This window comes from Trifolium pratense, linkage group LG7 (genome assembly GCF_020283565.1).
Source record: "Trifolium pratense cultivar HEN17-A07 linkage group LG7, ARS_RC_1.1, whole genome shotgun sequence".
Taxonomy (NCBI): Eukaryota; Viridiplantae; Streptophyta; class Magnoliopsida; order Fabales; family Fabaceae; genus Trifolium; species Trifolium pratense.
Genome location: NC_060065.1, coordinates 50,154,839 through 50,169,011, shown reverse-complemented (window position 1 = coordinate 50,169,011; position 14,173 = coordinate 50,154,839). Strand labels below are relative to the sequence as shown.

At 31.3% G+C, this 14,173-nt stretch overlaps 1 protein-coding gene across 1 annotated transcript; it reads right to left on the bottom strand.

Moving 5' to 3' along the window:
* Positions 1-4,870: 4,870 nt before the first annotated feature.
* LOC123897279 (dnaJ protein homolog 2) lies at positions 4,871-7,215 on the bottom strand. Its single transcript, XM_045947858.1, has 6 exons — positions 6,874-7,215; positions 6,507-6,672; positions 6,151-6,289; positions 5,784-6,060; positions 5,499-5,697; positions 4,871-5,406 (listed from the first exon to the last, which is right to left on the bottom strand). The coding sequence occupies exons 1-6, from the start codon at positions 7,021-7,023 to the stop codon at positions 5,087-5,089; spliced, it is 1,251 nt and encodes a 416-aa protein (XP_045803814.1). The 5' UTR covers positions 7,024-7,215; the 3' UTR covers positions 4,871-5,086.
* Positions 7,216-14,173: the final 6,958 nt, after the last annotated feature.

Sequence of the window (14,173 nt, the reverse complement as noted above, 5' to 3'; positions counted from 1 at the left end):
CGTTGCCGCTCCTCACTTGGTAAGATGAAAGGATATAATATTTGGTAAAAAAAAATAGAAAAAGAACAATGGTAAAACCATCACAAAAAAACTTTAGGTCTCCGTATTAATTTAGGAATATAAATATAGATAATGTAGAAATTATGAAGAAAAAAAATAGGCTACCTTATTAATATATTAGTAAAAACATAGGTGTTGAAAAATCACAAAAAAAACTTATGTCCATGTATTAATATATGAGTATAAATATAGTCCCTAAAAATTATTAAAAAATAGGCAATCATATTAAAATGTTAGTGAAAATATAGGATAGGTCTCGCCACAGTCATCAAAATAATTAGGTCATCGTATTAAATATGAGTATAACCAGAAAAATTGTAAAAAAAATAGACAACTTAATTTTTATTTTATTTTTGTTTCAAACAACTTAATTAATATATAATTAAAAGTATAAGTCCCGTAGAAACCACACAAACAAAAAAGTTTCCATATTAATATATGAGTTTAAATATAGGTCCCGCAGATATTATAAAAGAATGGGCAAACTTATTAATATGAGTAAAACACATAGGTCCCCATGTACCAAAAAAAAAACACATAGGTCCCCAGAAATCACACAAAAGATTAGGATCTCGTATTAATATATAATTATAAATATAGGTCTAAAAAAAACAGTAAAAAATTGAAAACTTCACTTGATAACATAAAATAGTAATTTATTGGGAAGTAAATTAAAAGATTAAAAAAATAGAAAGATATAATATTTGGTAAAAAAATAGAAAAAGAACAATGGTAAAACTATCACAAAAAAACCTTATGTCTCCGTATTAATATTTGAATATAAATGATAATGTAGAAATTATGGAAAAATAGGTTACCTTATTAATATATTAGTAAAAACACAGGCCTTGTAAAAACCACCAAAAAATTAGGTCTCTGTATTAAATATATGAGTATAAATATATCCTTTTAAAATTATTAAAAATAGGTAACCTTGTTAATATGTTAGTGAAATTATAGGTCTCACAAAAATCATCAAAATAATTAGGTCACCGTATTAAATATGAGTATAACCCGTAAAATTGTAAAACAAAATAGGCAACTTAATTCATATATAAATAAAAGTATAATCCCCGTATAAATCACAAAAAAAAAGTTTCCATATTAATATATGAGTATTTTATAGGTTTCGTATATGTTATAAAAGAACAGACAAACGTATTAATCGTATTAATATGAGTAAAAAACATAGGTCCCGCATAAACCACATAGAAGATCAGGTTATCGTATATTAATATATGAGTATAAATTTAAGTTCACAAAAAATAGTTAAAAACTGTAAATTTTATTAATAAGAGTAAAAACATGGGCCCTGCGTACGTGTATGATATAAACTGTTGTTTTTTGTTTGGCACACCTTGTGTCAATCAGGACTCATTATTAATAATAAAATTCATTTTAGTTTGTTCAAAAAAAAAAACACAGGCACCGCAGAAATCACACAAAAGATTATATCCTTCTGTTAATGCATGAGTATAAATATATGTCAAGAATGAGCAACCTTATTAATATATTAATAAAAAAAAATATGGCTCGTAAAAATGAACAAAATAATTAGGTCCTTGTATTAATATTTGATCTAGTATAACCCGTAAAATTATAAAAAAAATAAACAACTTTATTAATATATGATTAAAATTATAAGTCTCGTACAAATTAAAAAAAAAGGTTATCTTATTAATTGATGAGTATAAATATATATAGTCCTACATAAATTATTAAAGAACATGAAATCTTATTAATAAGAGGAAAAACATATGCCACTTTTTTTTTTCATAGCCGCCCCACAACAACAACATAGTAAACCCTACTTTTTGCTTTTTATTCTTGTTCATCTTTCAATGAGGGGTGATTTTGGATCAATTTTGATCTAAAATCACCCCTTTTTGATTGTTTTATATTTTTTTTATTTAAATAAGTGATTTTTCACACATTCTTATGTTTCATTTGAGTTTTCTTTTGTTGTTCTTGTCTGATGTTGTTTTAATCCCGTCTTAGTGCAGAGTTTTTTAGTCTTGAGTTCGCGTCTTGGTACGGTGTCCGGTTTAATTCCGTTGTAGTACAATGTTTGTTTTGTTCAGATTGCAAATTTGCTCCGATTCAGATTCAGTGCAGATTCACACGTACTCTACTTACTTGAATAAATGAATATTGTTTGTTGTTAGTCTAAAAAAAAAGAAAAACATAGGTCCCGTAGAATTCATACGAAAGATTATGTCCCCATATTAATATATGACTATAACTTGTAAAATTATAAAAAAAATAAACAACTTTACTAATATATGAGTAAAAATATAAGACCCGTAGATATATCCAAAAAAATTAGGTTCCCGTATTAATTTGAATATAACCCGTAAAATTATTTAAAAAAAATAGGCAACATAATATTTTAGTCCTTTTTTTTCTCCAATAATTTTCTTCCGCATAGAAAAATCTCATAAGAATGAAAGTCATATCTTTCTTGTGTGATTTGTTTATGGTTTTGTTTCTCTGACTCTTTGTAAACTTTTGTAGTCTACCTCGGTACGTCTTGTGTTGGGGAGGTTTTCTATGTTAATATATCTCATTTTGGTTTGTTAAAAAAAATATTAGTCCTTATATCAAAAACAAAAAATCTTTAAAAAAAAAAACTTCTAAAAAATGTCATTTATTTTTCAACTATTTTCAACTTTGTATTTAATTTTTACTGTTTTTTTTTAAACTAAATGTATCATTCACGCGCAACTGTAGAGAATAATCCTCTTGAGGTAACTGGCAATTTTTATTAAACACTTCCCCTTTCTTCTTTTAACTTAACTCATGTTGATTATATGTTGGTTCCAAAAATATAACAAATTAATTCATATGGCTTAGTGGTAAATCTAATAAGAATTGTAAGTAAAAGGTTAAGGGTTCGATTCCTACTAAGAAATTTTTTAGCATTTTTCTACTAACGTTTTTTAATAAAGACACAAAATAACCCTGAATTGATTATGTGTCAAAAAATGAAAAAGGGGTAAATTAGGAATTTCATAGGTACTTTCTTTTCTTATATAGTCCGCATAGAAAAATCTCATAAGAATGAAAGTCATATCTTTCTTGTGTGATTTGTTTATGGTTTTGTTTCTCTGACTCTTTGTAAACTTTTGTAGTCTACCTCGGTACGTCTTGTGTTGGGGAGGTTTTCTATGTTAATATATCTCATTTTGGTTTGTTAAAAAAAATATTAGTCCTTATATCAAAAACAAAAAATCTTTAAAAAAAAAAACTTCTAAAAAATGTCATTTATTTTTCAACTATTTTCAACTTTGTATTTAATTTTTACTGTTTTTTTTTAAACTAAATGTATCATTCACGCGCAACTGTAGAGAATAATCCTCTTGAGGTAACTGGCAATTTTTATTAAACACTTCCCCTTTCTTCTTTTAACTTAACTCATGTTGATTATATGTTGGTTCCAAAAATATAACAAATTAATTCATATGGCTTAGTGGTAAATCTAATAAGAATTGTAAGTAAAAGGTTAAGGGTTCGATTCCTACTAAGAAAATTTTTAGCATTTTTCTACTAACGTTTTTTAATAAAGACACAAAATAACCCTGAATTGATTATGTGTCAAAAAATGAAAAAAGGGGTAAATTAGGAATTTCATAGGTACTTTCTTTTCTTATATAGTAGATTCCACTAACTTGTTTTTTTGACATCTAATAACACTTTTGATTTTGACTCCCTAACTTTTGTCCATTTTGTCAAAGGATGACTCTCATTGATTTTAACTTAATATACACGTGACAAGTGACTCACATGACACGTCAACATGTCTTGTCATGTTGATAATGACTCGCATGACACGAGTGTATTGACTTGGTTAAAATCAATGAGGATCATTATTTTATAAAAGAGACTAAAAATAGAGGGTCAAAAATATTATTATAAAAATTATAGTGTCAAAATCATAAGTTTGTAGAAGTTAAGAAGCTAAAATTGAAGTTAACCTATAATAGAAAATTATGAAATTTGGTTTAATAGTTTGCCGGATGTCGAATTTAAATCTCAACAATTTAATCTTAATTTAATTACTTTCGAATGTGTGAATAGGGGAACCCAATCCCAGTATTTGAGATTAAGGTATATTATGAAGTTTTGTGAAAAATTGTACTAAAAAAATTAAAATTGGTTGATGAGCTGTTTTGCATTTTTTAAATAATTATGAATTTAATTAATATACACTATTATAAAATTATTTTATACATCATCATCAAATAATATGCCAACATATTATTGAACGCATGTGTAACATAATTTTACGCACAACAATTAAACTCTTTTTAGATTATATAAATTACTCTGGTGAGAAAATCGCTTATATATTTAAAAATTATTATTTTTATTTAATATTTTTTTAGAGAATATTAAATTATTTTATTATTTATATTTTATTAATTTTCATTTTTCTTTTAAAATATAGAATAAACCAATAAAATATTTTTTTATCCTGCTTATAAATCAGTAAAATATTTTCTTATCCTCCTGATAATTTAAGTCAAATTCAGAATAAAATTATCTTATGATATCATCTACAGCAAACGACCCTAAATAAGATTAAAATTTTAATAAAAAAAGAATTAAATTACTCGCCAAATTTTTTATTTTTTTTAAGATGTTTTCCAAAACCTTTTGTTACTCTCAAGTCCCATAAAGGAAACCTTTTGTAAAACATCTAAAACGTGATTACTGATTTGAATGATAGAATAATCAGTGTAAAGAACTACTACCAATTTTCTAACTGCGTAATATAAACTTGGAAAAGCTAACTATATACTGTAAATCGGAACACACAAAAGGAAAAAATTGGTTGATAAGTTAAAGACAGAGTAGCTGCATACACAAGGAAACAAATGATAAAAATGAAGCATGTAGAATTTCTTTATACGCAAATAAACACTACACTGTTTTTTCAAAAATCATTCATCAGACACAACTATGTTTAGCTCCAGAAACATCCAAGAAGAACATCACCATTGATTCTACCAATTCTCCAAACTCATTACTGCTGAGCACACTGTACTCTCTGAGCACCACCAGGCATATCATCATCCTCATCATATGCTTCCTGCTGAGCTTGTTGCCTCCTCCTTTGCTCTTCTTCAATGTTAACATCATGAAGTGTTGTCTCCTCACATTCATCAAGCTCCATGTCTGTCAACTGTGATGCAGGCCTTGCTGGAAGAATAGTTTCCAAAGCCTTAACCTGTTCAAGAGTCAAAGACTCAGGGAACTCTACAGTGAAGTGAATGTAAAGCTTGCCCTTCATGAATGGCCTTTGGTACATTGGCATTCCTTCATCATTGATTGCCTTGTATGAATCTACATAACAAATAAAATGTTAAGTTTCAATACCACAGGGAAACAAAATTTTGGTTACAATGCAGTAATCCAGATGTGAATAATTTACATACCAGGCTTGACAACTTCTCCAGGGTTTGATTTAATCAATAGTTGCCGGCTATCCAAATGAGTGAGGGCGAACTGGAAACCGCATAAAGCTTCTGTGAGCGACAATGTGTGCTCTACAAAAAGATCTTCGCCCTTTCGCTTGAACTTAGGATGTTCCTTCTGTTGAAGTACAAAGACAATATCTCCAGTGATTGTATCCGGCTGCAAAAAGACATGAAAACCTAAAATCAGTATCTAGATTAAGTAATCCAACTTAAAATCAAAACATATGATGATCCCCCACGTACAGCTTCATCAGCTTCACCAGGGAATGTAATCTTCTGACTATTCTGCATTCCCTTCTCCACATGAACTTCAAGGACTTTCTTCTGTTGAACAACCTTGTCTCCCTTGCACTGTGGGCATCGATCTTTGTCATTGATTGTCTCTCCAGTACCCTTACATTCATTGCAAGGATGTTGCATTTGCTGAATCATATTAGCACCCAAATGCCTCATAGAAACCTTCATACCAGAACCTTGACAACCAGCACAAGTCATCGAAGCCCCAGATTTCGACCCTTTCCTATAATCAAACCAAACAACAATAATAAGTAATCAAAATCATTAAAAATAGGAATCACAAACATCCAAATAGACCTTCAATAATACACACCCATTGCACTTTGAGCACAAGACATTCCGTGAAAGAGAAAGCTTCTTAGATGTCCCAAGGTAAAGATCCTCCAAAGAAACCTTCAAAGGGTGAACAACATCTTCACCACGTCTCTGCCTCCTTCCTCTGCTACCACCACCTGTTCACAAATACAATAATTTATTTTAACCCAAAAACTAAAAAATTAAAATTTACGTACAATTATTTCTTCAGAATAAAGTCATAAACCATTAACCCTAATCACTAAACTAATAGTATTAGCCTCTATCCAATTTAGTCTTAAAGTATGTAAAATTCATCAACTTAATCTCTAAAGTATATGAAATTCACCTAATTAATTTAACAAAAAACAATACCTGGAAATCCACCACCACCAAAGAAGGATGAAAAGATATCAAACGGGTCATGGCCACCGCCGCCACCACCCATTCCTTCCTTAAGAGCATCTTCACCATACTGATCATATATCTCACGCTTCTCAGGATCACTCAAAACCTCATAAGCTTGAGCAAGCTCTTTGAACTACAACAAAATCAAACACACCATCAACCCCTAGTTCAATTAACTAACTAATCAAAACAAAAATCAAATTTTTTTAAACAAATTAACACAACCCTAAATCAATCACACTAACCTAAAATTAACCAATCCCAATTCAAACCACAACAATTATTAAATTCAATCATCAATTAATCAAATCCAATAATCGAAATCAAATTATACCTTTTCAGGATCTCCACCCTTATCAGGATGATTCTTGATAGCAGCTTTTTTGTAAGCTTTCTTCAAATCATCAGGAGAAGCGCTTTTGGAAACGCCAAGAATTTCATAGTACTTAGTGTTATCACTTTTCTTAGGTGCTCTTCCAAACATCTTTAAAATTCAACAAATTCACAATCGAATCGATTTGAAATCGTTGAAACCTAACCCTAATTATGAAGATTGGGAATTTCTTGTGTTGGTAGATCTCAACAACAGAATGTGAAGTTGAATGAAGTACGCTATGCCAGAAGAAGTACTATATATTGTGTTTATATAGAGATGGTGGATTTGACGTACGGTTAGGATTTAAGATTTGGTTTTTTTTTTAGGTTATTGGAAAGATCTAGAATATTTTTGAAGCCAAGTACTTGTGAGAATATGTGAACCGTTCGATTCGATCTGCACTTCAAGTGGATCGAGAATTTCTTCTGGATCCTTCTTTGATGAAAATCTTTTTATTGATGAAAATCTTTTTATTGTTTTATTTTATAATCTTTTTAGGATGATTATCTAATCTTTTTTATTGTTTTATTTTATAATCTTTTTAGGATGATTCTCTAATTTTTATTTTGTAACCAAAATTTTTTATGATCTTTTTAGGATGATTCTCTAATCTTTTTTATTTATTTGAAAATATTTCAAATAAATAAATTCGTTCCCACCTTTTGGGTCTATCATTGACTTCTTTAGTTTTCTTATGTTCATATTCCATTCTGGTTGCTACCAACCGTGTGCGATAAATCTTTAGTAAATAAATCCTATTTTTTTTTAATTTTTTTTTTACAAGAAATCCTAAATTTATTTTATCAATTGAATCTCTTAACTATTATTTTATGCTGCATAAAATATTATGAATTGTCTGTGAGCATAACTCCGGGTTCGAACCCGGGTTCAACACCACCGTCTGGTTTTACGGATCTTGTTAGATCTAGCAAAGGCTTCAAGTTCAAACAACCAACAGTCCTGTATAATGCATCACGACACCGTTGGTGGACTAATTTTGTCGGACTCTCCCAAGCCTGTCACTCCTAATATGTTGGACGATTCACCACCACCTTCTGGTGTTACCAATATAAGAAGATCCTCAAGGTTGATGCAATCTGCCAACCCTGTCACTAAGAAGATGGCAGAGGCGGCTTCAAACAACCAACGACCCAGTAAACGGGCTAAAAAGAGTGAGAAGAAATATGAGGATAGAAAGAGTGAGAAGAAATCTGAGGAGAAAAGACATTTTTCTTGTAGGAATCCGAAAAACATTGGTCGATTGAGTGTCTATATCAAATTTGACTGTGACAAATTAACTCTAGAGGATGCTCATGTTATTAACGGTTGTGCTACCTTGGCCATTCAGGATTATGCTATACAAAATTCAGAAAACTGGCGCATCTGGCACCTACTCAAAATTGTTGAGGTGGCTAGGGTTAGAGTTTTTGGATTCAGGTACTACATTACGTTTGAAGCCAAAAATGGTCATGGTGTGCACCATACTTTTCAAGCAGATGTGTGGGATGTTAGACTTGGCAGACGTACCAATGGTTTCAGAACTTTAAAACATCGCAATAACAAATGGTACTCTAGTAATTTATGGATTCCACTGACAAGGTCCACATCCTATGTTTAGCCATCCACTCCTGATGTTCAAGCATACCTCGAGGCTCTAGGACAGGAGTGGTTTTAGATCCAAATCTTCCCAAGCCCCAACACAACCTACTCTCCCCTCCGGAGACAATGGGCGAGGATTGCAGGAATACCAAACAACTTTAGCTCTTTTCAAAAAGCTTTTATTTTCATTTTTATTTTTCAAATAGCTTCTAAGACCTGAAAAAGCCAGGTCAAACAGACCCTAAATGAAATTGTAACCTCAAAAAAGAAGAGTTAAATGAAATACTCTATCAAATAAAAATAAAAAAAGAGTTAAATGAAATAATTAATAAATATGATCAAAGTAAAATATGATCAAAGTAAAAGAAATAATTAATAAATATGAGTAAAAAAAATACGATCAAAGTAATATATGTAACTTGTTAAAATATTTATGTTAAACACAAAATTCAATTTTGCAAAATAGAAAATATTAGAAATAAATATGGAAACGATAAGTGACATGAAAAATCTCAATACACAAATATCAAATCGATGGTTTGTAAGGTATTTCATATGTGCAATTTAATTGGTAGTTGTTAGGAACATTGATTTACAGACGTAAGTTTGAATTTCATCTTTTTCTCTTATGCATATTGCAATTGTGTTAGTCTTGTTATTAGACTACGTACCCGACAGTGTCAGGTGTAATAAAAAAAATACCAATGTTTTAAGAACCGGACCGGAAGTCGAACCGGTTTAGCGTCTGGTTCACGGTTCAATTGGTTCAACCGGTTCAATCGTTATTGAACCATTTGAACCGGATAATAAATAATAAATAAATAGTAAATATTTTAATAGATATAGTCTTAAGAATTTCTTTTAATGTGTCAAAAAATAAAGCCCTTTCAAAAATCATCCCTTTCAAAAGTCAATTGTTACAAGGCCCATGACTAAAAAAAAGCTCAATATTGTAGATAACCCTAATTTGTCAGTAACAAGAAACAACATACACTATCACTTGCTTTGACAACAACTATAGCGCCTCCACCTCTTTCTTTTCTCCTGTTTCTTCACTCATTCTTCTTTATCAATGAGAAAGGGTTGCTTCTTCAAAAAAAAAAACAATGAGAAAGGGCACCAATATATATTTATGCATTCATCATCCTCTTTTGTGTGTTTAGTTTTTTCATCTCTGTTTCACCAATTACTCCTAACTAGTTATGTTTCAAAGATTCATGACATTTTTCACTTAATAGATTTTGATTTCTAATGATGGAAGTTGTTATTGACTTGTGAAATGAGTCTCTAGTATTTTCTTCTCCACACCTTTACCTTGAATATTTGATACCATTTTCGATTTTCATCTTCTTCTTCCTTTCTTCATCCGGATCTCGCAAAAAAAAAAAAAAAAAATTTTTTTTTCAATATCTGAGAGAACCGGCCGGTTTTTCCGGCTTCCCGGTTCGCCGGTTTTCCCGGTTCACAGCGGTTCGCACCGGTTCAAGGCGGTTTTTAACCGGTTTTACTGATTAACTGTTCTGACCCTCATTCCGGACCGGTGCTGTGTCCGGTTCACGACCGAACCGGCCGGTCCGGTTCTTAAAACATTGAAAAATACTATAAGGTGTATAAAAATTGCCAATTCAAGCTATTATTAAGATGTTTTTTTTATTTATTTATTTACAATGACTGAGGATCGAATTCAGGACATATAGCGTACTACCCAAACCCCTCGCCAATAGACCAAACTTAGTAGCTTGCTATTATCAAGATGTTATTAGATATGATAATAAAACTCGTATATGCGGGTACCCGTCAAAACTCAACTTGACTTTGATGGGAATAAAAACCCGAGTTGATAGAGTTTTTTAAGTTCAGTTTTTTTCGATTTTAAAAGACCGAGCGAGGTGGGGGGTGTAGGGACACTGATATCCACCTGAACGTGGTTGAGCATGAGGTCGGGGTTCTATTTGTACCCCCCGTTTGGGATTGGAACATGCATGCTACACGAACTTTATAGCGCTTAAAGATGAACTTCTCTTTTGTTGGAAAATGAACATATATAGTTGTGTTCATTCATTTAATGTGTGGAAGTTAGAACATTGTGATAATCTGAGGGGAAATAAAATGGGATGAATACATGGGCCTTGTAGGACTTGGAATTGATAGAACACTCTAAGTGACTAATAGGGGTGTGCCCCAAGAAAGGGTACCTGATAGAGATTTAGCAAGTGTACTAAATAGTCGTCAAGTAATAAAATCAAAGTTCGTATCCACAGGGATTGTTTCAATGTCGACAAAACAATTAAATTAATTTAGGATTAATAATTAAAATGCAAAGGGGGGAGTTTAACTTGGTTTGGATTTTTATCATAAACTTAGAAATAACTTGTGATTCAAATTGAATGAAAGAAAAACGATTGATCCTTTTGGTTCATCTAATTACTACTTCTCTTGGTAATTTCATGTATGATTACAAATTTACTCAATTTAGTTTCATGATTAGATTAAATCTCAAATGATTATGTCCAATGTCTTGGTAACACAATCCTCTCCCTTGATCATCGATTCCTAATGTCTTAGGTAATCTATGATCAATTGAGGTTTACAACCTTTAATCTTTTAATCTCAATTAACAATCCAAAATGTCTTAAATGAAAGTTAATTGATCAATCATTCCTAGATCGATCATTCATTCCTATCGTCATAGTAAAACAAATAATTGGAATCATCACACAATTGATCAAGTCATGTAAAGCATTAAGCGCAAGAAATAATTGAAGAAACTAACTTTGTAATTCATTGATCATAACATATGATAATCACATAGTTCAAGAGAAATAATAATCAGAATCCCCGAAGGACCAATCATAAAAATTTAGTTACTCATACTAATCAAAATCAACAAAGGAAAAGAAGAAACTAGAACCATGAATTTCCAATAGCCAACACGTGTCACATGTTGCAGCCACTATCTTCAATTCTCCATTCCTTGCACTGTAGCGCAGCTTTTGTTTCTTTTCTCCTCCTTCCGTCGATGAACAGTTCCTCTCTTTCTTGTCCTGTAGTGCGTGTGTAATCTGTGTCCGCAGCAGCTCCTGGTACATGTGCCAAGCTCCATCTCTTTCTTCTTGGATTTGGGGCAAGACATTAGGCCCACGTTTTCTTCTTTCATTAGGCAGCTTTGGTTTGTTTTCTATTTACACCAGCACATTACACTAAAACACCTATTAATAATATTTGTTCTCAAGCATAAAATCTGTTTAGTTGAAACAAGAAAATAAAAACTACACAAAATATTATTTTAATAGAGAAAAACGTCTAATTGACTCAATAAATCAAAAACCGCAATTTATTTAAAATGACTTTAAAGTAAACACTAAACTAATAAAATTATATTAAAAACTTAATTAAAAATACTCTAAAAATAGCGACTGATGAAGATTCATCACAACCCCAAACTTAATCTGTTGCTTGTCCTCAAGGAACAATGCTTTCAAAAGAGTGCAACTCAACCTCAAACACCAAACCAAACATTCATGTTAATCTATCTCCGTAATCAATAAGAACAAAACATGTCATTTTACAAAAATTATCATGCTTAAGGTCACTTTCATCTACTAACAACCAATCGGAAATTCAAAACAATTCATCCAACATTCATCCATCAAGCTCAATTCTCTTTTCACATAATCTCACCAAAATTCTCTCAAGTGTTTAGGGACATACACTCAATCAACACAATCTACACCTTTCTACCATAGGCTTGCAAGGACTCTAAAAATCGATCGACATACAATGAATATGCACCTTTCGAGGACTTTTCGGGTTATAGCGTGGCTTAGGTTTATTGAAGGGTGGATATTTTTGGGAAACTAGGTAGAAAAACTTGAAACTTATAAGATCACCTATTTCAAACAAAAGTGGACAAATCAATTGATCTCCCAAAAATCATCACATTCATACTAGAGAACTTAGTTTTCACATTTTTTTTTTCCTCATGCAAATGAATTCACAATGTGTGAACTCATTCCATGCTCACATTTTTTTTTTCTCAAAGAAGTTCCTCGACAAATTTTTTTTTATTCATTTTTTTTTCCAAACATGGTGTTATGCATTTTGCATTCTCTTTATTTATTTTTCATTTCTTTCACCATTTCCTTTCTTTTCATGAGGGACATTCTCTTCATATTTTTTTTTACAAACTTTTTCAAAATATTTCTATTCTCTTCATATTTTTTTTCACAAACTTTTTCAAAATATTTTTCTTTTAGTTCTCTAGTACCCCACCCCAAACTAATAGGTTGCAAATCCCAAGAGCAACCCCAAACTTAATGATGAGCATTGTGCTCAAATCACAAGTTAGGTGATCAACTTCAAGAAAATCATTTTTTTTTATTTCTTTGTGATATAAAAATTATGTGATTTTCAAAAAGAAGTAAGATCAAAACATTTTTCTTTCAATAAGGCTCAAAGGGGCTAGCAAGGGATAATAATATTCAAGGGTAGGCTACAAAGGCTCAAGCTCACAAAAACATGCCTCGGTGCATTATTCATCGCAATCAATCAATCAAGAGAATTCAAGCAAGTTCTAGAGAATAGGAGAGACGTGGAACTCACATAGTCAAGAAAGAAATTCAAGTGTTTAGGCTCAAGACCTCACAGTTAGGATAACAGAGAAGAATTAGAGCCATTAGGAATCATGCTAAACAAACATAAATCATTTCCTCAAAAATCATCAGCAAACTAATATAACCAAAGAGCAATCAATAATGTAAGTTGACAGTTACTACTTAGATGGAGAACACACTAACAAGCACATTCTAGTTAAATGCTCAAAATCAAGTCACACATAAAATATTAACTCAAACAGATAAGGATAGAGTAGTGACAAATTCATTCAGCAATGGTTTTTATTACTTAATAAAATGCAGAAATTAAAAGAAAATTAAAGACCGAGTTACCTATCATGGGTTGCCTCCCAAGAAGCGCTTCTTTAACGTCATTAGCTTGACGCCTTAACCACTGTTAGGGTGGCATAAATGATAGCAAGAACACATCATCCTTCTTCTTCCTCTTGTTGGTTAAGAATTCCATGAACTTAGCATAGAGAAGCAAATGTTCCCATCTTCCAACAACTAAGCTTTTGGAACAAGGACTCTCCCACCTTGGAGAAGAATGAAATTTCTTTTGCAAGAGATTTTTCTCTTTAGACTCCATTGGTTGAGACTCAAACGTTACATAGAGATCAACATGATTTACTCTTCTCATTTCATTCTTCTTGTTTTTCAATTTTTCTTCTTCTCCAATAGCATGATGTTTCATCTCCATCTCAACCAACTTCTCACACTCATTTGCCTTTTCAACAAGATTACCACATTCAACTTCAAATCCATCAAATGAACCTTGATTTGACCTCAAAAATTCATTCAAAATCTTTTTGAGTTGAAAGTTGTAATCAATGTTGATCAGTTCGCGCTCTTTTTCATTCAAACAATACTCCTCAAAATAGTCATTGTTATGATTCGCTCCACAAAAATCACTTCTCGCCTTCAATCTCGAAATTTGTGCATCCAATCTCTCTTGTGCATAAGATAGTAAACATAGTTGATAACAAATGATATTTATTTCTTTGGAATCAACCAATCTATTATCAATCCATTTCATTGCTACAAAA

Excerpts from the sequence above, each read along its gene's own strand:
- LOC123897279 (XM_045947858.1), bottom strand. The coding sequence starts at position 7,023 with ATGTTTGGAAGAGCACCTAAGAAAAGTGATAACACTAAGTACTATGAA. Across the intron at positions 6,673-6,873 it reads AGGGTGGAGATCCTGAAAAG|TTCAAAGAGCTTGCTCAAGC; the intron begins GTATAATTTGAT and ends ATTTTGTTGTAG. Across the intron at positions 5,698-5,783 it reads CTGGTGAAGCTGATGAAGCT|CCGGATACAATCACTGGAGA; the intron begins GTACGTGGGGGA and ends GTCTTTTTGCAG.